At 36.1% G+C, this 27,147-nt stretch overlaps 1 protein-coding gene across 1 annotated transcript; it reads right to left on the reverse strand.

Annotated features, from left to right (window-relative positions):
- Positions 1-17,881: 17,881 nt before the first annotated feature.
- Positions 17,882-20,335, reverse strand: LOC107802920 (bidirectional sugar transporter SWEET1). The gene is made up of 6 exons (XM_016626500.2): positions 20,094-20,335; positions 19,944-19,980; positions 19,631-19,726; positions 18,727-19,006; positions 18,398-18,517; positions 17,882-18,282 (listed from the first exon to the last, which is right to left on the reverse strand). The coding sequence occupies exons 1-6, from the start codon at positions 20,134-20,136 to the stop codon at positions 18,121-18,123; spliced, it is 738 nt and encodes a 245-aa protein (XP_016481986.1). The 5' UTR covers positions 20,137-20,335; the 3' UTR covers positions 17,882-18,120.
- Positions 20,336-27,147: the final 6,812 nt, after the last annotated feature.

The following is a 27,147-nucleotide window of genomic DNA, read 5'->3' on the forward strand; positions in this document are numbered from 1 at the left end:
AAGTCACATAGGGCTTTTGTGAAATCGGCACTTCCAATGGTACATGGTATTGTGAATGCTCTGGGATCCTCAAGTTTCGGAGACATAGAATGCACAATTGCGCTCACTTGATGGGTCATCTTGATTGTCTCACACTCCATTGATCTCTTTTTTGTAACCAAATCTTTCATGAACTTTGCGTATCCCGACATTTGCTCGAGTGCCTCCACCAAAGGCACGTTGATAGTCAAACTCTTCATTATTTCAATGAATTTCTTAAATTGGTTGTCACCCTTTTGCTTGGCCAACCTTTGAGGATATGGCGGAGGAGGTCTAGGCAAGGGTGCCTTGGCTTTTGGCACCACCGGTTCGGGCATATCAATGACGTGTTCCCTAGACGGGTTCATGGCCTCTTGAGTCTCCTCCTCACCCTCATCAATTTCAATTCTCACATCATCACTTGCACTTTGTTCAACAACATCCTCAACTACCAACGAGATCTCATCATTTCGTAACTCATCTTCATCTACCGTAACTTGGTTTCCTCATGAGGCATGCACATCACCGCCTCTTCCACTTCGCGTTGTCACTGCCATCACATGATTATTGTGCCCACCCTTGGGGTTTACTACCGTATCACTTGGTAGAGCACCCTTTGGGCGAGTATTTAAAGACTGAGAGATTTGGCCTAATTGCACTTCCAAGTTCCGAATAGATGTGTTATGCAAAGCTAATTGGGCCTCGGAATCTTGGTTCTTTTTCATCATTTGCTCGAACATGCTTTCAATTCTCCCCATCTCGCTTCCGGACGAACTCGGACCTTGAGAAGGAAAGGGGGTGGATTGTTCGGTTGTTGGTACATGGGGCCCCTTTGAAAACCTTACCCCCGGTTGCCTTGGTTCCCGCCATTGTTCCACCCTCCTTGATTGTTGTTGTTGCCCCAATTATTGTTATTACCATGCCAATTTCCTTGGTTGCCTTGATTACCCCAATTGTTGTTTTGGTTGATGTTATTCCAATTACCTCCGCCTTGTTGTTGGTTGCCCCAATTACCCTAATGACGCCATTGTTGGTTTGAAGAGTTACCTCTATTCCCTTGATAGTTGTTGACATATTGGACCTCTTCACTTTGATCCTCATAGCACTCATTTGAATAACCACCACCATCATTGTTGTTGTCATATTGTTCACAATTACCTTGAGGTTGTTGCCCTCTTTGCCTCCTTTTCAACATAGAAACACCTTCCATTGCGTTGACTTGGCAAAGGTTTTGGACTTGTTGCAATTGCGCCTTTGCCAATTGATTCATAGTTGTTGTAAGCTCGGCTATAGCTTGGCCATGATCATGCAATTTCTTGTGCAAATGGATGACCGTGGGGTCACCTTGGGGCACGTTTGCTCGGCTTTGCCATGCCGAAGAGGTGTCGGCCATTTCATCAAGTACATCACATGCCTCTTGGTAAGAAAGTTTCATAAAGTTCCCTCCGGCCAATTGGTTCACGATGCATTGATTTGTGGTGTTGATGCCCCGATAAAAGGTTTGTTGAATCGTAGCCTCGGTCATGTCGTTATTAGGGCACTCTTTCACCATTGTTCTATATCTTTCCCATATCTCATGCAAAGGTTCCGTTGGCTCTTGCTTGAAAGCTAGAATTTCACCCCGAAGAGCTGCCATATGACTTGGAGAGAAGAACTTGGCAATAAATTTGTCAGCTAGTTCATCCCATGTTGTAATAGAATGATTGGGGAGCCTTTCTAACCAATCCAATGCTTTACCCCGAAGAGAAAACGGGAAAAGCCTCAATCTCAACGCATCCTCGGACACGTTTGTCTGCTTGCTACCCCAACATGTATCCACAAACCCCTTCAAGTGCTTGTAGGCATTTTGATCGGAGGCACACGTGAAATAACCTCTTTCCTCGAGCAAGGTCAGCATAACATTTGTGATTTGAAAGTTCCCTGCCCGGATTTGGGGAGGAACAATAGCACTGGCGTATCCTTGATTGGATAGAACTCTGGGAGCCACTCTCGGCGGTGCCGGAGGAGGATCTGGAATGTTGTTGTTCTCATGTGCATTTATATTGACATGTCGGCCTCTCCGTGGAAGTTGAGCTAAGACCTCAACATGTCGGCCTCTCCCGCTATCACATTGCCGATAGGGTCATTTGCATTAAGAGACATTATGCCTAATTGATCGACACAAACAAAGTTAGTAAATAAGAATGAAAGAGAAGCAAAACACAATACTAGCTACACAAATAGTCAACACCGTAAAGCTCCCCGGCAGCGGCGCCAAAAAGTGATCGCAGCGGACTCAACCTAAGGAAGAGTGGGCGCTAATACTTTTACCCAATAGTGGTATCGGGGTCAATTTTCCACAGGGAGCTTCAATTTGGAGTTGAGTGTTTGTATGGTCTAGGACTATATTTTAGCTCCTAATTGATCTTCTAACATTTTCGGTTTTCTTTTGACTATCAACTACAATTTATCAACTACAAGTTTAAAGCTAAGTTAGGCTAAGATATTGATTCTAAGTTGTATGCAATATAGAGAAAGACACTAGGGTCGTGGCATGTACCTAGGTGGTCAACTAACGGGTAGAGATTCCTAATGCAAGAATGATGAATATGAGACTTATGCTATAACCGTTGCACTTTTGCACCTTGTCTCATACCTCTCGGTAGAGAGAGTGATTTTGCCCAATTGACTCTCTCGAGACCAATTGGGTAGGCCAATTTGCCCAACCAACCTATGGTTCAAGTTGGGTAATTACTCTCTCGAGGTTTAACCCGTTAATTGGGACTACCATTCTCATGGGTCCATCCCAATTCCTTGTTGGAATTAATCCTGGGGTCATAGACTCTCTTTCTCAAGAAGAGTCAAGACTCACTAAGCTAGACTTAGTGTTTGCAACCACCAAATCTTAATGAAAACATAAGATTAATCCAAATAACAAATACCCAACATCATTCATGCACTAAACAATCACACCCATTAATTACCCACACTAGGGTTGAGCCACAACCCTAGCTAATGGGTTTAGCTAGCCATAATAGAAACAGAAATTGAAGAAATAGTAGATGAAATTAACATAATAATTAACTACAATGTTAATCTACTCAAATCCACGTTAATACTAGAAGAAATTACCCAAAATAGGCTAAAACTATGAAATCTCGAGTTCAGCTGCTATCTGATAAAAAACTAAAAACTAAAAAACTGCACCTAAAAAGTAAAATGTTCTATTTATACTACACAGGAAAAACCGGACAAAAATACCCCTGAGGGTCTGGCGCGGATCGCGCACAAATGATGCGCGGCCGCGTAGGGGTTTGGGTCTTCATATCTTGCTTCTGACACTTAGGGACGCGGACCGCACAAATGCGACACGCGGTCGCGTAGGGCATTTCCACGTGGACCGCACTGATTAGGTGTGCGGCCGCGTGAGCTTTTGCCTTGAATGACTGAGTCTCTGACACTCTTGGGTGCAAACCGCGTGGAAAGGAGCGTGGACCGTGCGTCTTGACTTAGAAATTGCATGGTCTCTCAACTATCCTGCGCGGTCACGTGGCAAAATAGTGCAGACCGCGCAGGTTGATCTTGAAATAGCCCAGCCTATGAACTCTCCTGTGCGGCCACGTGACACATCAGTGCAGACCGCACAGGTCATTTTGTTCCCCACTTCAGTTGTCCTTTGATACTTGGCAGATTTCACTCCTTTTTGAGCCGATCTTTGGTATTTGTCATCTTGTCGCTCAAAACTGCAATCAAGCGCAACTTGTAAGCATTTTGGGACTAACTTATGGCAGTTAATGCACAAAGCTTAGGTAAGAATGGGTATAAAATATGTAGAAAGCACAATTATCAGTAATTATTTGGATCAGTCGTCCCGTTATACTTAGGAATCTCAGGCATACAGAACTTCTTGGGGATTGTCTTCAGAGCCGCACTTCGGGGGAAAGGTTTTTGTATAAACTTTTAAAAAATCTAGTCCTTTTAATATGGTGGTGCCTCTGGGATTTGGTTGACCCTGGAGTTATAGGTTTCCACCTTCTTATCGTTTTCCTTGATCTTTTTTCCCTTGTCTCGATTCGCTTTGTCAGTTCTTCGAGCATTTTTATGATAGCAGGATTGGTCACCGATTCCTTCTCATTCGATTTCCTAGAAGTCAATTCGACCCTGTGTACAACTTCCTGGGATGGCTTGAGTTCGACTCGGCTCGATGTGTGGTTCTGATTTTGGATCTGGGCTATTGCTGTTTGTTGGGCCTACAATATTTCGAAGATCACCCGCAGATTGATCCCGTCATCTTCACTACCATGTGCGTTCTGAGTAGCTGATCGGGTACCCCCGCGAATGCTGCTTTTGGGATCGACAGCCAAATTTCCATTGATGGCTACATGCAAACTGACGTTGATTGGATCTACAACCGGAATTTCATCGAGGCCAGCAGGGGGTACAACGTTTCCTGGTGCAACGTTCTCATTTTCACCATGGTGGCTGAGATCATTGTTAATGTGTTAAGGTACTTGATCGAAGCCTGCCCTGCACTACTATTGAGTAGCGAGAGAGGGTCGAAGCAGCTTTTACCAGATTTAGGGTCGGGATCGATTTTCACAGAGAGCTAGATGTTGGAGTCGGGTACCTATCTAGTTTAGAGTTGGGTATGTGTTCCAAATTACACTTCTAAACATTTTTGGGTTTTTGTTTTACTTCTAATTTTATCAAACTACAATAGTAAATTAAACTAGAATAAGCTAAGAGTAAAATATTGCGGGTTGTTCAAATGGTTTAAAAGGCACTAAGGTAGTGACTTTTGCCTAGGTGATGAATTGACGGATACTTGAGTCTAAGGCATGATTGACATATTTGGGGAGTATGATATAACCGCTGGACGATTTTACCCACTCTACACCTCTCGGTGGTTCAAGTGATTTTGCCCGAATTGACTTTCTCAAGACCAATTGGGTATGCAAATTTACACAAGCAATCAAGGTTCAAGTCAGGTACTACTCTCTCGAGGTTTAACCCTTTAATTGGGACTATCAATCTCTTGAGTACGCCCCAATTCCTTGTTTGACCAATTTCAGAGACTCAAGCTCTCTTTCTCAAGAAGAGCTCAAATCAACTAAACACAAACTAATGTTTGCAACCACTAATTCAGCAATTAAAAATGAAGTTAGCCCTAATATCAAATACCCATAGTCAATCTAGCCCTAAAACACAAGACCATCAATTACCCACACTAGGGTTGAGCCACAACCCTAGCTTATGAGTTTAGCTTCTCATAATTAAAGAAGAAAAGCAAGAAATAGATGAAGAAAAACTCATATTAATTAATTACTAAGATAAACAAGAAGATTCAATGTTGAAATGTAGATAAAATTGCCCAAATAGCTAAAATATTTGAACCCACGAGTGCAGCTCTCAGCTAAAACTATCTGCTCCCCTAAAAATAGGAAAAGAAGCTATTTATACTAAGCTGAAAAATTTGGACAAAAATACCCCTGTGGGGCTAGTGCAGACCGTACAAAATCACGTGCGGCCGCACTAAGGCTCTAAGCCTGAGAATCCAGCTCTCTGAACTCAGACCGCATAGAATGGAGTACGACCGCGGAGGCTTCTAGTGTGGTCCGCATGAAATGGAGTGCGGACCGCATTGGGATGAAACTCGGAACTGGCAACTCTCTGATCCTTCTTACTGCAGACCGTACTAAATCGAGTGCGGCCGCATTGATCCCAGTGCGGACCGCACAAAACCTAGTGCGGCCGCATTGCCCTTTTTGCCTAAATATCATACTCTCTGAACCTCACTTGTGCGGACCGCACAGAATGGTGTGCGGCCGCACTGGCCTTATTTTGTCTGAGCTTTGTCTTGTCGTGATACTTGTGCAAGTTTCACTCTTTTTGAGCTGATCTTTGACATCTTGTCAACTTGTTGATCAAACCTACAATCAGGTACAACTTGTGAGCCTTTGAAACTATTTTGTACATATTTCTAATCAAAACTTAAGCAAGAAGGAGTATAAAATGTATCAAAATCCCTAGTTATCAGTGTTGACTGAGAGTTTGATATTTTTTAATCCTGTAATCAAAGATACTTTAAAGAACAAGTGTAAAATAGTGTGTTACGAAAATTTGTACCAGGAAATCACTATTATCCTTAGCCCTACGGTGGGCGCAAAATGATTTACCCTAAACGGATAATAATTGAATTTATATTGTGGTTTTAATGATACGTGATTTTACTTGACATAAACTGGGGAAAACGCAAGTTGATATTGAAATTACTTGCAAATAGAAATAACGCAAACTAAAGGAAATGTATAGATTTGATCCTCGAGTTAGGTCGCCTTCGAATCAAACAAGTATTTCACTGGAAAGTGTGAACAAAATAACAGAGTATTGAGAGTTTAAGAGAAAGACAATATATTGCTTTGTATTGCATGAATATGATCTTTTTTACAAATGATCAGAACCCCTTTATATAGTAGGGAGGTCCTACCCTTAATACAATCCTAAATACACTACGAAACTCCATGATTAGCTAATTAATTGGTTTCTTCTTGATTAATGCCGAGATTTCCGTCGTGATCCTCGCTCGATCGCGGATATCTTGGCTTTTCGTTATTTGGCTTGGAAGGCTTATCTCGATCTTGCTCGATCTCTATCCCGCTTGGTCTCAATCTTGGTTGATCTCGATGTCGATCGGTCTCTGAGTCACGAGCTTGGTAATCTAACTTTGTGTCACAGTCCGGTACGATATGGGGTCGAACTTTGGCCTGTCACGCCCCGATCTCGATTAATCATACAAAAAGGACAAGCCTGATTTTGACCGTATAACTTTAGTTAGGTTATATTGTTTAATATATTTTTAAAACTCAAGCAAATATTTGAAGAACGTGTAAATAAATAATTGTTTAATCTTTATATACAATATTTCTCAAGATAATTGACAAGTAATAAACGTGCAAGGTACGTGTCTAATAACAAGTAATACAATCATAAAAGGCCAAAAGAAAGTCAAAAGTAGCCCGGAGAAGTGTTTTGTGACTTTTTATTTTAGCGAAGTTAAGGAAAAATAGAGAATTCATTTGGGGCATTGGGGGAGGCCAATAGTGTAGAGATGATAGAGCAGAGGAAGAGTATTACAAAGCAGAAGCAACAGAGTGTGTAGGGTGTCCCTAAATAGGGGAAGGGTGGGGACTCCCCCTAGCTAATGGATAACATAGGTTTCTGGAACACCAGGTTACTTAATAGGCTAAGGAAATAGAATGATGTGAATCTGTTTCTTCACCAATGTAAGGTTAGCCTGTTTGGTCTCCGGGAAACTAAGATTAAGAGAAGTAATGCTCACAAAGCTTCTCTTAATCTATGTAGAGGGTGGTTACTTACACATAATTTGGGAGCTCATCCAAGAGGTAGAATATGGATGGTATGGAAGCCAACAATCATGCAGGTTCAAATAGAGTATGTGTCTGCACAAATTATTCACTGTGCTGTAATGCACAGGGGGACTAGAATAAATACAATGTCACGTTTGTATATGGATTCAATGATCTAGCTAGCAGAAGATCACTGTGACAGGAGGTAAGAAAAATAAATGGGCATGTAGCTAGTCCTTGGGCAATTATGGGAGACTTTAACTGTGTCCTACATAAAGAGGACAAAATTGAGAGGCTTGTAACATTGGCTGAAATTAAAGACTTCAGAGAATGTGTTGCTGAATGTGGACTGAAGGAATTAAGATCCTCAGGAGCATATTTTACATGGAACAATAAACAAGAAGGGGATGAAAGGGTGTATAGCAGAATAGATAGAGTGGTAGTGAACACAGAATGGATCATTACACTACCAAGTTAAGAGGTGCACTATATGAATGAGGGGTTGTATGACCATTGCCCAGCCATAATAAACTGGGAAAATGGTAAACACAAAAGCAGAAGACAATTTAAATATTACAATATGTGGACATTGGCACCTGACTTCAAGGAAAAAGTAAAGAAGAGCTGGGAAGGAGAGATAGCTAGGGACAAACTATTTCAAGTGATAGGAAAAATGAATAGACTCAAGGCAGTGCTACTGAAACTGAACAAGGAAAGATTTTCAGACATTGAAAGGAAGGTTGAGCAAGCAATGGAGGAGTTAAAGCAATGCCAACTAATGATACAAGGAGACATAAAAAACAAAGCTCTAATTGAGAAGGAAATTCAGCTAGCTAAGGAGTGCAAAATACGGGGAGAAGCTAGGAACCAGTTCCTAAGGCAGAAAAGCAAAGTGCAATGGTTAACTCAAGGTGATCAAAACACAAAATTCTTCCATAGTGCAATAAGGGAGACAAGGATTCAGAACAGGATATTTTTAGTTGTTGATGTACATGGGTAAAAAAAAAGATCTAGAGGAGATAGACACAGCATTTATAGAATTCTATAAAAACTTACTTGGAGAAAGAGTAGGAAGGAGGCAACATGTGTGTAGTGAACTGGTTAGAAAAGGGCCAATAATCAATTAGGAGCAGAGGGTCTCGCTTGAACAAGGGTTTCAAGAAAAAGATGTGAAAGCAACAGTTTGGGCTATTGCTGGAGATAAAGTCACAGGGTCTGACGGATATGATAGTCAATTTTTTAAAGATTGCTGGGAAGTTGTAAGTAAGGATGTAATTTCTGGGGTTTTAGAATTTTTTCAGACAAGAATAATGCCAAAATGCCTTAATGGTATATGGGGTTTTAGAATTTTTGGGTTTCAAGAATGCATGAAAAGAATACTTGTATGGCTGAGGATGGGTGTGCAACAGTGAAAATTCAATGGTATATGGAGAAGAATGACGAGAAGAGTCAGTGGTAAAGCATGTACAAGGCTTACTGTTGCAATATTGGTGGCACTGGTGTATCGTATATGTGGGGAAGGGGAGTGAGGAATGATGCTCAATGGAATCAAAAAGTTCCTAGACCTCACATGGTAGTTAAATTTAATTAAGGAGGAATGCAGAGAAAAAGATTCATGACATCCTGGGTCGAAGAGCAATAACAACAAGACAAAGAATGTGGATAGAACAGTTACTGTAAATAGAATAGCTCAATAGTAATAGTTCTTGAATAGAAAAGAGATAGTAACAGCTAGAATATGATCAGTAAGGGGGTGAAAAATAGGTGGGATATACTTGTAATCTTTTGTGCTGGTGATTAAATAAAATCTTTATTTCACCAAAAAAAAAAAGTTAAGGAAAAAGAGAAAGCATTATCATCAAAGATCTTTTGTACATATTATTTATACAAGTTAAAAGGCTCCCTTAAACTAAGATACTATGGGTGTGTTTGGTATGAAGGAAAATACTTTTTAATTTTTTCATGTTTGGTTGGTTTTGAAAAATATTTTCCTCCCATTGAAGGAAAATGTGTCCCTTATCAAAAGAAGAAAAAATATTTTTTAAACTTCTTCTCAACCTTCCCCATCACCACCAACCCACCCACCCAACCCCCACCCACCCCACCCCCTCACTCCACCCCACCCCAACCCACCCACCCAGCCTCACCCCACCCCACCCCCACCCTAAATAAAAATATTATTAATACTACTTTCTTTTCATATTATAGATAGATTTTTTTTTGCATTTCAACAAATGAGTATTTTTTTTTACATGATATAAAAAAGTATTTTTTTCATTTCAATAAAAAAAGTACTTTCTTTTCATAGAAAATGAGTTTTCTTTCATTTCAACAAAAAAAATATTTTCTTTTTATGATGTAAAACATATATATTTTTTTCATTTCAACAAAATGAGTATTTTCTTTTTGAGATGTAGAAAAATATTTTTTTATTTCAATAAAACGAGTACTTTATTTTCATGTTGTAGAAATAGTACTTTCTTTTTCAACCAAAAAAAGAATATTTTATTTTTAGTTATGGAGCATAAATTTAACGTTATTTTTGCGTAAAAAAGTAAAGCATCACATTAGTTCCTTTGGGTTTGTGTGAATTTTTAGAAAAATAATTAAATTCTTGAAGAAAAATAAAATCTTGAAAACGTTGAGTAATTGGGGGGGGGGGGGTGAACAAGGAAACATGGAAACTTGGGAGGAATGGAGGGTTATGAGAGTAGCATAAAAAAATATTTTCTACTTTCTAACCAAATACGAGAAAATATTTTCCAGAAAAAAGTTTTCCACTCACCAACCAAATAAGAGAAAATAAGTGATAAAACCACTCATTTTTCCATGAAAATATTTTGTAGGAAAACATTTTCTTTCGTACCAAACACACCCTATACGTTTAATGCTCTGTTTAACGTCATATACACATGTTCATTACTCGAAATTAGATTAATCAAAATCGCACTTCTATAATTAGAGACCGTATGTAGTCCTTATAAGAATCACTTTTGGCTTAATAATTACTTGCGCATTTGCATTTATACCCGTTTTTTGTATTACGTTTTAACTTGTGCTCGCTTTGCAAAAAAAATTGCAACCGTACCCGCTTTTTCGCATAACTTCAGCATATGGGGCTGAAGTAGCAAAGACAATCACACAAAACTTCAGCATTCTAGTAGCCGGGCCTGAAGTTCAGCTCTAGAGCTGAAGTTTTTATTTTGTTACTGGTGAAGTTTTTGTTTGTAACTGTCGAACTTTAGCTCTAGAGCTGAAATTTTTGTTTTGTAACTGATGAATTTCAGCTATTTCACACCTTTTCTCTGTTCCTTGATCACATGCAGCTGATGAGATGTTATGGTTGAAGTTTTCTTGATTTTTGGCTTCAGTCTTGGCATTAGATGGCAACATTTTCTTGGTTTCTTCCCGTTCTAATAACTTCTCTTCCAATAATAATTTAGCATCATTAAGCTTCATTTGGACTCGTAACCTCAGCCATTCTAATCATTTTCCTCTCTTCTTCCGTTTCTTTCCTCAATCGATTGATCCCTGCTCTATCCAACGATATATGATTGGCAAGTTCTTCGCAGACTCGCTCCAATGCTTCTCTCCCTTTTCTCTCTTCAGACAACTCTCTTGCAAACATCCCATAAACTGAAGTTCCATAGCAGCATCAACAACAACAGAAGAAAGAAGAAGAAGAAGAAAACGAAGGAGGAGAAGGAGGAAGAGAAGGGCTGAAGTTATTTAAAAACTGGGTACAAGTTAAAACTTTAAAAAAAAAATGAATATATGTTAAATGGGGGCGACTAAATAGGGCGCCCCGTGCAATTTTTACACTACTTGCTTTGATAATGATTAGTATTTAATTAATTATGCAAATATTCTCCCATCTAAATGACGAAAACCAAACAGAAAAAGCCTTTATATGAATGACAAAGAAAGAGAAACAACTGATCTAATATTAGAAGAAGTTGAGAACTTGTCAACATTTTATTTATTATTCATAGACGACATAGGAGAATAAAGGGTTAATACAACAGAGAATTGTGCCACTTAATTTATTCATAACTAGTACGTAGATATTAGTAGTACATATTAATTAGTGCAGATTTGGTGGCAAATAACTCCGTCTCCCCTCTCATATTTATGCTTATTCACTTGTCTCCAGCTGCATCTGTAGGAGCTCCCTCAGCCTCAGATCCTTGTTTTGGCTTGGCTTCACCCTGCAGATATATTAAGCTCCCTCAGAATCTGCTTTTGTCAATTTTTTCAGTCATAAATTGTGTCCAAATTAAGAGTAATTATCTAATGTCTTTGTTAAAAGAAGATGATACAGTTGTAGTTTCACCCAAGACAAAAAAAAAAACAACGAAAGAAGCTAAATTTTTTGTCCTCTTAAGAGTAGAATACAACAGGTAAGTTGTAACGTTAACACCCCCCCTTCTTTTTGTCGGATAGCATTGTTCAACTTCTTAAAAACTGGTCATGCATGTTTTATATGTAGTTACATTTTTTTCTTTCTATTTATTCAATCTCAAAATGAGTTTTTGTTGATCCAAAATATATGATTTTTTTCAAGGCCATTATGGTCCATGCAGATAATTAAATGGCGGTGTAGAAAACCCAAACTATTTACAAGCTTGAATATATTGTTTATGTTTTCTGAATTTGGGGGGTTCAACCTGGAGTGCATCCTCACGATTTTTCTCAAGAATTTGGGTTAAAGACTTCAATGCTTCTTCCTGAAAAAGAACTAAAACGTCAGCTGCGCTGTTAGTATTATATATACTAGTATATATTTTCCATGGTAATACAAAAAATATATATATATATAACGTCAGTTGTTGAACATTAACGTTTCTAAAATGCTATAGCAAAGTGGGAAAAGAAAAGGCTGATTAAACAAACCCTGGCAAGGGCGAGTTCATGAGAATTCAGTGAGAAACCAGAAGGCTTAATGGACCCATTTCTCTCTAGCTTTGGTGCAGCTGGGAGAGGTGGTTTTTGGTTTTCCATTTTCCGGAAACCCCAAAAGGAAAATAGTGAGAGATGAAACTGCTTCTTTCTTTATTTATAGAAAGGTACGTTCTGGTGTTTGCTTGGATTAGTGAAGCAAAATGGGTGGTTATATAATGATGAATGGTCAATTAGAGCTTGACAAATACTTCATAACGTGTCTTTCTACTAGGTTTTCTTTCATTTTGTTTTTGATTTAATATATAGTTTTGCCAACTGTGTTTGTGTTTGTTTTTTGTTTTTCGGTTTCTTATTTCTTTTTCAATTTGCTCTTTTTTCTTGTGCTCTTTATTCGCGAAATAGATAGCTTGCAAAAATACCATATTAATACCATGCTATTAACTTTCTCATTCGATGATAACGTGAAAAGTTATTCGCAAAATGTCTTTTGACTAAGAAAAATAACTTTAATGGGAAGTGGATGTTCATAAATGGCAGATGTCTTCTAGCTTAGATTATGTAGATTTTGTACATATTTCCATAACTTTTAATATGGTTGCTCAAAACTTTGCTAAATTTTCTACTTCATGGTATGTATTGATTATTGAATATTGATGGTCGATATGTTCCCTATAGTTGAATTGTAAATGACGCTATCGGCTCTATTGAACATATGATGTCCCGAATGAAGTAGTTAATCTTTTCGTTGAAGAAAGAAATCGTTATACGTCCGGGGTAGTTTCTTTAATTTTTTTAATATCAAATACATGTTGATAGTTGTAAATGATATGTTTTATTCCAAAATGAAATGAATGATATAGGGAGAAGATGAACAGAAAGTAGGGCTGCTTATCGGGCGGATTGGGCGGATATTTACGCTTCACAGTTCGGCTTATCGGTTATCATCTTTTAAATGTACTAATTCGCTAGCCACCCGATAATATATCGGGCGGATCGGTATCAGATTAAGGATTATCAGGCGGTTACCGAACAGTTTATCGGCTAAATCAAATACAATAAAAATTACATAAGTAAATAAGACAGTAAATAATAGATAGACGATCCAATCACAATTACACTCCAGTACATTTTTTTAAAAATATTTGTTTTAGCTATCAAGCTTCTTTATGAGCCTGGACAAACATAGATAGATACGTAAATACATTGGAGGGGGACTTCATCTTACCTCTGTTACTATGTAGGTTGAGCATCCTCAAACCTTTACAAAATGATGGATAAATATATCTGTGCTATCTCACAAATATAGTGAATTTTGAGGGCTACTAACCCCTCTTCTATATTGTATGATTACTTGCATGATTACAAGCATATCAAGGAACACTAAATTGATATCTTCTCCCAAGCTCTTGCCTAGAGAAATGGTATTCTTGGATTGTTTCATTCTAAATGAAGGAAATTATAATATGTCCATTCTGTATTCTCCTCTAGCCTCCTTGGGTAGTTGTTGCAGATTGTGAAATCATGTCATATGTCTTACTTTCAAGCCATAATTGGATAGGATATCAACAACTTTGTTTCCTTTTCTATAGCAATGTACTATTATCCTATTTTCCATAAATTCGATTTGTTTCTCAAATTCAGAATTATATCAGTTAACTTCCATGGTATTTTAGCTTTTTCAAGTTGCCAAAGAGTCGATCTCCACCATGATCTTCTTGTATCCTTTCTCCGTACACCAATCTAGTCCAGCCTTCGGAACCAATGACTTTGCCATATTGTTTTGTTATAAAACCAAAAGGGATTGCATAAGCATCTAATAGTTTAACATTAGGATTTCTTATAATCTCCCCCCTCCCCCCAAGGCCTGGGTTATCTCTAGAGTAGCCATCAGAATTGATCTTGACAAATCCTAGATTTGGGGGATTCCATTTAACATAGATATAGGAGATAGACAACTTAGACTTTTCACTATAACTGTATCACAAAAGTTCTCCCAGTTCAGATAAATACTCATTTTAGGAAATTATTTATGAACAACCATACCTATTTGTTGTTGTATCTTACGAACAATTCTTCCAGTGAAAATTCTCTCATTCTCATATCTGCATTTGCACCTAGCTTTCCAAATCTGCCATATAATGATTCCAGCAAGGGCCTGATGGATCAGTTTCAGTAACGGTTTTGAGGTTTTCATAAACCACCATTTAAGAACATGTTGTCTAATAGTAGTTCTATTTTGACTCATCTGGACCCTAAAATTTTGATTAAAATACTGCCAAATAGGTTTGTATGTATATATATCACTCCCCGTAAAAATATGTTCTTCATCTTCAATACTTGAGTTGATACAACATGAACATTTGGATGGGAATTGGGGTCCAAATCACTTCATATTTTCATCCATAGAGATCTTGTATTTGAATAATTTCCATAGGAAAAAGGAAATTTTAAAGGGAATATAATCTTCTTATGCCACATCAAATTACTAACCAAAGTACTATTTTTACTGCATCTTAATTAGATGATTCCACTTACTCCAGTACGCTAATAATTGTTAATGTCATTTTTTCTTCTTTAATTCTTTTACAATAAGCAAACTAAAATATAAAATGGGGACCCTAATAGAAGTTCAGTTAACATAAATTCTAGATATAGTTTTGCTTCAGTTACCAAGTTAAATTATTCGTTTGAGCATAAAGATATCTAGAACTATCTAGATCTGTCTAATCCTACCCCAAAAATAATATGATAACGTTAAAGCTCAAGTTGCTAAGAGGTTGCTTTATAATGAGTAAAAATATAATTATAATAATTTTTAAGGGGTTAATAGTTTATCCGATAAGGAAATTGAATAATCCGCTCCCGAACCGATAAATCGTTAATTACAAAATTTCAATAAGTTCACCAACCATTAGTTCGATAACCCGATACCAATAAACTATATTTACAGTTACGGTTCGATTTTGAACCGCCCTGACAAAAAGTGCAACTTTTAGCTAAAGCTCAAGTCATAAGTGTAGTTTGAGGTTCAATAGCTTTGAGGATGAAGACGACTATTGTTACTTCTCCATTAAACCACAAAATTTATGCGAGAAGCTTAAACCCTAAGGGTCATTTATATATAGAGAGAGAGAGAAAGTTTCGTAATACTTATATAGTATTTAGTTCTCTTTTACAAAATTCGACATAACCAATATAATCTCCGCAAGTATAACTAACTTTCAATTTCGTTTTCGATTTTAATTAACTATCTGGATAAGTTATCTGAAGTTTACAAACGATGCATTACTAACTCCTATATAGTGTACGAGAATCGAGGTATTATTTTGTACGAAAGAGAACGTGAGATATGAGCACATGTATAGAAATATGTCGGTAAAGGTATCTAAAGACCAAAAAGCTCTTAAATTAGGTAATATAGGTATATGGAACTAGGGGTGTACAAAGGAAATCGATAAATCACACCAAATTGATAATTCGAGTCAAACCGGAAAAAAAGCCCGACTATGGTTTGGTTTGATTTGGTTTGGTATTGAAAAAAACCGACCATAATTGGTTTGGTTTGGTTTTAACTAAAGAAAGTCAAACTGAAACCAAACCAACCCGACATTACATATATAGAAATTTTAGATATATTTAATATATAAATATACTTATTGTGATGTAATTTATAAATATTTCTTAATAGATTTTATAATTTTATTTTTTGAGGTATTATTTCAAGGTTGGACTTAGAACTTTTGAATGTTCCAATAAGTTTTATAGCCATTAACATTAGTAAATTAAATAATGCTAACAAAAGCCCAAACCAAAATCAAATCAACTAACGCTAACAAAAGAAATTTAATTCAATACTACGAATGAAAATGTATTGAATATCTATTTTTTGTTTTGCAATAATTTAGATAAAATGCATAACTTATTTTTATTTTTTCTTTAGTCATTTATTTAATACTCCCTTATTAGTCTACTTATTTTAGCATGTTTAGTACTCTTAGATTATGTTTATTTTTATTATGACTTTTTAATTAGCAATATTTATATTGCATAATTTTATTGTTGAATATTTTAGGATAATGCCATGGCATATCTCATATTTTGTATTATTTTCTTGGAAAATACTTTATATAGTTGTATCTTACTAGAACTAAAGAAATATTTTGAGCATAATTTATATGTTTTGTTTTACGAAGATTTTACCGGAAAAAAATCCGAATAACCCAAAAATCCGAGAAAAACCGAGAGTGAAAAACCCGAGTTTTATTGGTTTGGTTTGGTCTTTAGATTTAATAATCCGACACAATTGATTTGGTTTGATAATTGTAAAATCCGAACCAACCCGACCTATGGGGTGACAAATGATTTATTATTGTTCATTGCATAATAATTCCTTCATTTATTATTTGCGGTACAAAAATTTTAGATTATTATTTAACAAAGAAACAGTCCTTGCATTAGAATCCCCACATGACAATAGAGTAAACCAAAAGATGTATGCACTGTTAATGCTCAAATAAGTTTTCTTCCAAACTTTTTAAATACTTTTTCATGTATCTCTAAAATTTTGCTTTGTTTGTTTCTTCTCTTATCAATTATTCCTTCCAATGCTCATCGAAAACCGTTGTCTTTTCTAGTGCACTAGCTTCTCCTTTCACTGCCCTTCTTTAGGTATATTTGCTGCAATTTCACATTAATTAATCCAAATGATGCAAGAAAAGGAAATGGTCTCAGGTGTAAATGACTTGGTCTAATCTATTTAGAATTTTAATTAGCTATGACATGACATGCTTGCTATTGTTACAAATTTTGGACTTGAATAAATTATTCAGATGTTTATCAATTAAACTAAAAAATCATAAAGAAGAAAATTCCACAAGTTTGAACGACGTGGGGTGAGGTTGACATCACATCAATGGGCTGGTCCATAATAATGTTATTACCAGCAGTCCAACCCCAAGAAAAAGAGGCCCAAGAAGCAGTGGGCTGTGAAAATCACACGTAGTCCAGGGAAGAAATTTAAAAATAGCCAGATTTACAAGTGGTCATTCAAAAATAGCCACAGTTTCAAAAGTAATCGAAATTTAGCCACTTTTCATGTAAAGATAAATCTGAACGAAAATACTGTTTAAAATCCATAAAATATTCCAGCATAATATGCTGGAAGTTCATACACAACACATGTGCTCCAATCTCCAGTATATTATGCTGGAACTTTCCGCGTGATGGAGTTGCAGCATAGTATGCTAGAAGTTCATACACATGTGCACTGATCTCCAGTATATTTGCTGGAACTTTCCGTGTTGCAACAAAAGAGTGGTTATTTTTCAATGACTTTGTAAACGCTGACTATTTTTGAATGACCAGTCCGAAAACAGACTAGCTCCTGCTATTTTTAGACAAAACTTCAAGATGTTAACCCTCACTTTTAACTTTTAATTTTGAAGTTCTACCCATGGGTCAAAAGTTAAATGACTACCTCAAAAAGTGTGGGTGGAGACAAGCCATTCATCAAGCAGGATTGTTACACATATAGAGTGAGGAGGAAAAAGAACCCTAAATTCAGCTTACAATATATTCTACAAATAACAAGGCATTCATTAGAAGAAACCAAAGAATTAAAAAAAAGGATCATGGTTTATTGCAACAGCATTGAGGAGAAAACTAATATACATGGAACTGAACTAGTCCAATTCTAATTAGAACAAACAGATATCACTAGGGAAAATCACAAACATATTAGCACCTAAAAAGATACAGATTACAGATTACAGACATCATTCAAGAACTAGTCATTTCAAAACATCATACAAGAATTAGAGTCACCAAACTGCAATTGTTCCAGAATCATCATGTTCTAAACTTGCTCAAGCTTTGACTTGCCATTACTTTTCTCATTTCCTATCTCCAAGGAATCATCAGGGGTTGATTTCTTGGTAAATAATCCCTTCTTGTCACAGTAAATTGCATATAAGATAAGCTGCACTGTTCCTAAACCAAAGCCAAAACCATTTGGAATCTGCAATACAACCAACATATATAAACCTTATTCAACTGCAACAACCATATATTGGTATATATACTGAAAATTGATCAACATCACTTCTTATATGAGAGATGCAATAGGTACTTACAGCAACAAAAGGGTCCTTGCCAAGAAGGCCAAAGGCAAACCAGGAAGCGCCACATAAGAACACGAAGAGTGACAAGAAAAATGGCATGAACTCCACGCTCTTCGTCTTGATTACTAGTCTCTGCAGGCATAAAATTTGTTCTTGAGATTAAAATGGCTTAATTTTAAGAACTATCAACCATTTCTGATGAAAATAGGAATCCCTTATGTTAAAATTGAACATCTAATAGCACAACTCATCCCAACACCCCATCCAAATTAGGACTTCTCCATCAGCTTAACAAGAATTGTGTTAAAGTAAAGAGTAAGAAATGGTGTTAAGGAACTTACTATGATGGATAGAGGAGATCCATACATAATGATAGAGAAGATGGTGGCAGCGATACCACAGAAGAGCTTCCTGTTATTTCCATGCAAAGCGAGCATGGAAACAAGCGCTACTGCAGCAAAAACAGCTAGGACTAATAGAAGAAGTGCTGATATTTTCTTCTTCTCCTTCTTTGGTGCAAATGCAATGAAGATCAGTACATAAATGCTCTCAATTGCAGCTCCAGTCCCGTTGATTGTAGACACCAACAGATTGTTTGGTGACACAAATGGTAAGCCATACCTATCCAATTGGTAGATGAACCAGTTCAAAATGAGAGCCCTCACTTCTAGAGCAAAATTAAGATCAGATGTACACAGCTAACTAGGAACTAAAATGGTTGCTACAACAACAACTACGCGTTAATATCAAGCAATTTAGGGTCGACTATATATATGAATCATCATTAACCATTTTGCTCTATTTAAGCTCATCAACCAAAAAGATTCCTAGAGCATGAAAATGGTTTTCATATATCCCTATTATATTAATGAACAAAACCATGTCTTTCTCTTAAAACAGCTAGCCAACTACCAAGATTTGAGGAGCTGAACAAATACTCATTTCACTCACTGTTTTCTTTCATCTCATCCAAATATTGGGACAGCAAAAGAAAAGGGAAAACCAGAAAAAAGACAGTAGTTTTTGAGAGCTCAAAGGTTAAGCACTGATTTATCAGTGGAAATCATGTAATCAAAATTCTTGAAATGAATTATTTACCCCAGAATTCACGAGAAAGTATCATGAATGATGAAACAAGGTCATTGAATGGAACCGAAACAGGTACAAACAATAAGCATTACTGTTAAACATGCATTTCAAGAACTTACTTAGACGGACAAATAAAGCAATGATCTTTAAACTTACCATGCAGAAAGCAGGCAGTTGAGTAAAGTCATCACGTAAGGCAGGCCAGAGAACTGTTCTGTGGATCTCTTTTGTATGATCCTCTTGAATGTGATTCTAAATTCAATCCCAGAAAACAAAAGAAGAATTGTAAATGAAAATTAGAAAATTGAACAGCAGATTCATGGACAATTTTTCAAGACAAGCTAGTAAGTATGAAAATCAAGAACGCAATATGTTAAAACAAATATCATTTAAACTGCAAAATGTATCTATAAACAAGAAAAAGAAGCCATTTTTCGTAAAAGAAAAAAGTTATTGAGAATGCTCTCACATTGGTGCCAAAAAGAGAAACAGAGCAGTGGCATTTCCTGCAAAAAACAGAGAAGAAACAACGGAAATTGAAAGTCCAAACACAAAGCTGAGAATGTAATACTTACTATAGAAAATGAAAAACTTTCAAGAAGAGTGAAAAAAGACTCACCAAATATCCCAAAAACAAAATGCAGAGTATGAACAACACCCATGGCTTCTCCACTCTTAACAGCAATTTCTTTGATTCAGATATCAAAAAGACCCAAATGAAGAAACCTACAAAACTCTCCAAAAATTTCAACCCCAAAAGAGAAAACTGAGCAAGAGTTCGAAAAAAGAGACGTTTCTTTTGGAAAATAGAGTCATACTGAAAGGTATATATAGGAAGGACGCTAACTGCTAAAAGACACTCAAATTTTATTTAGAATTTCTTATTTTTATTTTTCGACCCTTTTCTTGTGGGGGTCATACTGTCGCAGTTGAATCTATTTCTGGCGATGCAGACCATTTCTGTGTGCGAGAAAATTTATAAGAAATTTTGAGCTTTTGTATTTTCTTTAATTCTTACTTATGTTAGCTATTTCTTCAATGTGATAAAAGTTTATTGGATGATAATTAGTTTTTATCCGTTGAGTTACAGTTGGGTTTTAGGTTAAAAGTGGAAAAATAATTTCTTCTAGAGGTACATACTTTTTTTTTTTTTTTTTTTTTGTTATTCATGTCCTCAATTTACTATCCTCACTAATTTGAATTTCTACAGCTAAGGCCGTAGAAAGCTTATTATGAGAGTTCAAACACTTCCTACTAGAAGAAAAGAATCTTTACCAATCTATCATACTCCTTTGGGTGGGAAGAAATGATCTCCTATCTAATTACTATCCCAAATGACGTGTCCAAACCGTTAAGGTTGAGCTGGTTATTGACCCGTCCATTTATTAAACTCAGTCTATTTTGATCCAACTCATTTAAGATTGGACTAATTTTTAACCCAAATTGATCCATGAATAACTTTGTCAAAATATCTTAGAAATAATTTATTTTTGTTTGATATGTTATATATAACCATAACAAACGAAAAAAGTCTTATTTAGTAATCATACAATTCATAAGAAAACAACACATATTAATTAAAGCTTGGTAAGAGTTGGACGGTTTGGACTGTGGATCAAATTTTAGCCCATCTTGACCAAGCACATCTCAGCCTAAATAACTTTTGGGCAAGTCATTGATTTGCTCAGTTGTTGACTCAACCAATCTTGACCCGCACAAAATCGGCGAAACCTGCCAATTTGACACCCCTACTATCCTCCGTTTCAATTTATGCAACACCAAAAGAACCAAATCTCACTTTGATGGTAGAGGTAGATTATATTATCATCCGTTTCAATTTTTGTGGCACTATTTTTTTATTAGTTCGTTCTAAAAATAACAACACATATTTATATTTGGAAACAACACTTTTTATTTACTCATTTTATCCTCAATTAGAAGTTTTTATAGTCACACAAAAGAAACTTCACAAATTTTTTACCGAGTTCATTACTCAAATGGTCACTCAACTATCTTAAATTATCTCTAAAAGTCACTCTACTTTCGTTTATAACAACAAAGTCACTTAACTAAGACTATAGCACTCAGAAGGTCACTCAATTAGATTTTTCAAATTTTGGATTTACCTATTTTACAATCTAAATTATTAATATTTTTTAACTTTTTAAATTACATTTTTTTCTCTTTTAATCTACGTTGTGAACTTACCTATAGAATAAATATATTTTATTTATAAATAAAAATTAAAAAAATAGTTTTCATTTCATATAATGCCAGAATAATAATATAATTGAGCATAATTTTTAAGAATATATAATGTCTATTATAAAAATACTTTTATTTAAATAATTATTTTTATATTACGTGCATTGAATATATATTTTACAACCTTTATTTTCTTTCATTCTCAATTGTGTAAATAAATTTTTGAATTTTTATTGTTAGTACTAAAATTATCATTACGAACAAATTATTTTACTTAATATTTTTTACTATGCTCATTATTTTGTTATTCCAGCATTATATATGCTTAATTACTTTTTATTTTTTTAATTTATAAATATTTTTTTTTATTCTTTAGGTAAGTACATAATATAAATTAAAAAGGAGAAATCATAGTATTAAAAGGTTAAAAATATTAATAAGAAGATAAGTGTTTATAATTTAGAGGGTAAAATAGGTATTTGGCAATCCAAAATTTGTAAAATCTAGTTGAGTGACCTTCTGAATGCTATATGCATAGTTAAGTGACTTTGTTGTTACAAACGAAAGAAAAGTGACTTTAGCAGATAATTTGGGATGGTTGAGTGACCATTTGAATAATGGACTGTGATTACCCAAAATGTCATCTCTTGCTTTAGAAGTCGAATCTGTGTTCCGAGGCTATAAAAAAACCCTCATTTTATCTCTTCTCGATTTGCGTGCGCAGTCCTGGCGTGTATCCGAAAAGCCCCTATGTGATTTTTTTTAAGAAATGATGATTTTTGGCTTAAAAGGATGATTTTGTTGACTTCGGTCAACGTGTATGGGACTTGGGTGTATGCCCGGAATCGAATTCCGAGGTCCTTAGCCCGATAAATAAATTTTTGAAGAAAATTATTAAACTGAAAATATGATGGTTTTTAGAAATTGAATAATGTTGGATCTAGTTGATATCAGGTCCGTATTTTGGTTCCGGAGCCCGGTACAGGTACATTATGATATTTAAACCTTATCTATGAAATTTGGTGAAAAACGGAAGTGATTTGACGTGATTCAGACCTTTGGTTGAAAAGTTAGAAGTTTTGAAACTTTCTTGAAAATTTCATGCAATTTGGTGCTAAATTCGTAGTTGTAGGTGTTATTTTGGCGATTTGATCGCGCGAGCAAGTTCATATGATATTTTAAGACTTGTGTGCATGTTTGGTTTGGAGCTCCGAGGGCTCGGGTGAGTTTTGGATGGGCTACGGATTGTTTTGGGACTTAAGGTTTATTGCCGTTATGCTTCAGCTGTTGCAGGCCCCTGATCTCGCAATTGCGAGATCAGACATCACAATTGCGAGCCCTGCAGGTTCCGCTTTTGCGAGCCTTTCTTCGCAAATGCTACTAGGAGGTTGAGCCAACAGAGTTCGCAAATGCGAACAAACCTTCGCAAATGCGAAGTAGTCGGGGAAGGGGGATCATCGCAAATGCAATCAAAGGTTCGCATTTGCGACAGTAGCAGAAATGCGGCAGGTTCGCATTTACGATGCTAGTCTCTCAATTGCGAAGCTCAGGTCGCAAATGCGATATCTACAACTGTGCAAAAAAGGACTTAGACGGGATTTTTGATTCATTTCTCAAATTTTCAAACCCTAAACTTCAAGAGGTGATTTTCCAAAGACCATTTCTTCCCCAAATCATAGGTAAATGATTCCTAACTTATTTCTTTCAATCCATTTCATCTTTTTACAGGATTTCATCACAAAATCTAGGGGTTTTCATGGTGGAATTGGGTATTTTTGGGTAGAATTTAGGAATTTCAAAATTTGGGGATTTAGACCTCAAATTGAGGTCAGATTCCAAAACGAATTATATATCCGTGCTCGGGGGTGAATGGGTAATCGGAATTTGGTCCGAATTTCGAGTTTGGGCCAAGCAGGCCCGGGGTCAGGTTTTGACTTTTTGGGAAAAATGTTAGGAAACCTATAAATATACATTGGAATTGATTTCTTTAGCATTTATTGATGTTATTAAGTTAATTATGACTAGATACGAGTGGAGATGGAATCGAGAGGTAAAGCGGTATTTGAGGCTTGAGTTTGGCCGTGGAATCAAGGTAAGTGTCGTGGCTAACTTTAGCTTGAGGGATTAGGTGTTGTTGCCTTATTTGCTACGTGTTTAGTTGTTAAGTACGATGTATAAGTGAGGTGACGAGTATCTATACGTTGTTGTTGGTTCATAGCATGCGAGTAAGTCTTATACTTATGACTGTGGTGTTCCTTTATACGTACTATTCTTCTTTAATTGGTTAATTCTTCATGTTAAACAAGTTTTATTATATTTTTCCCTGTTTTGGATATTGGTTGAGTATTGACTTAAGTTGAGATTTATATTGTGAAGTTAGCTGTTGTAATAAGATTGGTTATTGCTGATTTCCTTGCCGAAATGTTATTGTTTCCATTGTTTGGGTGAGGAAGAGTGTAAAGCACGAAAGGTGATGCAGTGCACGATATTGTGAGTGAGTGTTAATGCACGAAGGGTGATGCCATGCCATATTCTGTGAGTCTTAATGCACTAAGGGTGATGCCGTGCCATGATTATGAGAGAGTTAACGCACGATGGGTGATGACGTGCCATTTCTGATTTCTTATGGTAAGGACAAGAGTAAAAGCGCGAAGGGTGATGCTGTGCATATGTTGTCGTGTTATTATTTCTGTTGGTTCAAAGCATGATATTTACTTTGTCTCTTTACTATATTGTTTCCAGAACTTGATATTTCCCTCTCAGCATGACTTTCCCCTTCCCGTTAATATTTGTTAAATTTCTATTATTATTATTATTTTCTCGTATATGATTTAACTACACATGTTTATATTTTGGTAGTGTCCTAGCCTCATCACTACTTTGCCGAGGTTAGGCTCAGCACTTACCAACACATGGGGTCGGTTGTACTAATACTGCACTCTGCATTTTTTGTGCAGATTTTGGTGTCGGACCTCGTGATTAGAGTTGGGTTGCTGCCTTCAGTCCATCAAGAGACCGAAGGTAGATCTGCCGGCGTTCGCAGACCCTGGAGTCCCATTCCCGTTAATTTCCCTCTATCATGGATTATGACACCAGATATTTTGGGTAGTTGTGTAATAGTGTCTTACACTGTTATAACATTTTGCACTTCATAGTTGTTTAGTTTAAATTAGGGCCGCTCGGTGGGCCGGGCCTGAACCGGACCGGACCGGGCCCGCGGTCCTAACGGGCCTGGTGGGCCGGTCCTGGTGGTCCTCCTAAGCCCGTCACGGGCCAGTCTTCATGTTTGAGCCCACGAGCCCGGGACCGTTTAGCCCGGGACCGTCAGGCGGGCCTGGGCCGGTCCTGGCGGGCCCAACGGCTATTTTTTTTTTTTTTTAAAAAAAAAAATTAAAATTCTCCAACGGCCATATTTAAAATCTAGCCGTTTGGGCTGAAAATATGACAGTTTTTAAGTTTAAAAAATGGCCATTTGACCCCCAAACTTTATTTTAACCCCAAACTTTATATAATTACACTTTTCCCCATTTCTCAACTATAAATACTCCCTCATTCTTTCATTTTTATTCACCAATTCATCAATATCTCTCAATATCTCTCAATCTCTCTACTACAATTACTTAATTTATTGTTGAAATTTCGTGAAAAATTGTGAAGTTGTTGAATTGAAGTTTTCAAGTGTTCAACGATTTTCAATTTTCAAGAAGTTGTTCGGCAATCCGGTAAACTCGTTTCAACTCTTACGTTTTTAGAATATATTTTTGTGTGGTTTAGTTTGCATAATTATAATTAATATGGCATTTACTTTGAAAAAAATGTTTGGTAAAGGAAAAGATAAAACCGGTGAAAGTAGTGGCCAACCAACTACCCTTCCCCCGGCTCCCCGACCTAGAAAAGATAAGCAAGTTGAAAGTAGTCGCCAACCTAGACATCCTCCTCCTTCCGTGATTCTTGATAGTGATCACCCTTGTTTTAAATTTACCGATAGTGAATTTTATCAAGCTTCAACTGTTGCATCAGAGAGCGCTTTCAGTCAAGCAAGACTGCAAATAGGTGATCATAGAGCGTCTATGAGGGATAGCTTGGAAAAATCAGTATTGTTTAGAGATTGGATCCGCTCGGAAAGAAGAAACTTTGGAATTGCAGAAGCACAACCGGCGATAGATGAAGCTTATGAAGAAATGATAGCGGAACTTGCGGAGGATTCGACTTCGCCCGGAAGTGGTGATGAACAAGCTTCTTTTCCACCACCACCAACGCAACCTCCTCCGAACCTTGAAGGATTTATGAGATTTGTTAGAGATAATACTTAGAATAATATGTAACTTGTATTTTGGCACATCTTCCTTAGTTTTTTTTCCTTCTAATGGTGGTATTAGTACCTTGTTGTGCTCATTCCATTGGGGGAAGGATGACTAAGAAAGATATGCCATTTTTGGTAATAAAATTTATTGCTTCTACCCATGAGCTTCTTTTCGCAATATTTCTTTGTCTATACTTAGAATTATTTATAAGCTACAATATATACATAATATACAATATATATACTACAAGAAAATATATAAGAGAATATATATACATAAGATACAATATAATATACTACAAGAAAATATATTATGCGAAAATATATACATAATATATAATATATATACTACAAGAAAATATAAAAGAGAATATATATACATAAGATACAATATAATATACTACAAGACAATATATTATGCGAATATATATACATAATATACAATATATATACTACAAGACAATATATTATGCGAATATATATACATAAGATACAATATATTATGCGAATATATATACATAAGATACAATATATATACTACAAGAAAATATATAAGAGAATATATATACATAAGATACAATATAATATACTACAAGACAATATATTATGCGAATATATATACATAATATACAATATATATACTACAAGACAATATATTATGCGAATATATATACATAAGATACAATATATTATGCGAATATATATACATAAGATACAATATATATACTATAAGAAAATATATAAGAGAATATATATACATAAGATACAATATAATATACTACAAGAAAATATATTATGCATGACAATTTAGTGTTTTACTATTGTTTTGTTATTTTCTTTTTCGTCAAGCACTTTAATAATTAGATATACATATATACTACATATATATTTTTAATATAGCCATGATACTACAAGAAATTGCCTTAAAAAAAAAAAAGACCGCTAGGCCCGCGAAGCCCACGAGCCCGGCCCGTTAAGCACAGGACCATTTGGGCTTAGGCCCGTCACGGGCCGGTTCCACCCATTGAGCCCACAAATACCGGGACCGCCAGGCCCGGGACCGCCAGAGCCCAGGACCATGAAGCCCGGGACCGCGAGGCCCGGCCCGTTAGGCCCACTAAGCCCGGGCTCGGGCCAGAATACAGCATTAGTTTAAATTATTGTT

Source organism: Nicotiana tabacum, chromosome 16 (genome assembly GCF_000715075.1).
Source record: "Nicotiana tabacum cultivar K326 chromosome 16, ASM71507v2, whole genome shotgun sequence".
Taxonomy (NCBI): domain Eukaryota; kingdom Viridiplantae; phylum Streptophyta; class Magnoliopsida; order Solanales; family Solanaceae; genus Nicotiana; species Nicotiana tabacum.

Excerpts from the sequence above, each read along its gene's own strand:
- LOC107802920 (XM_016626500.2), bottom strand. The coding sequence starts at position 20,136 with ATGGGTGTTGTTCATACTCTGCATTTTGTTTTTGGGATATTTG. Across the intron at positions 19,007-19,630 it reads AACTGCCTGCTTTCTGCATG|GTATGGCTTACCATTTGTGT; the intron begins GTAAGTTTAAAG and ends CCAATTGGATAG. Across the intron at positions 18,283-18,397 it reads GCAAGGACCCTTTTGTTGCT|ATTCCAAATGGTTTTGGCTT; the intron begins GTAAGTACCTAT and ends GTTGTATTGCAG.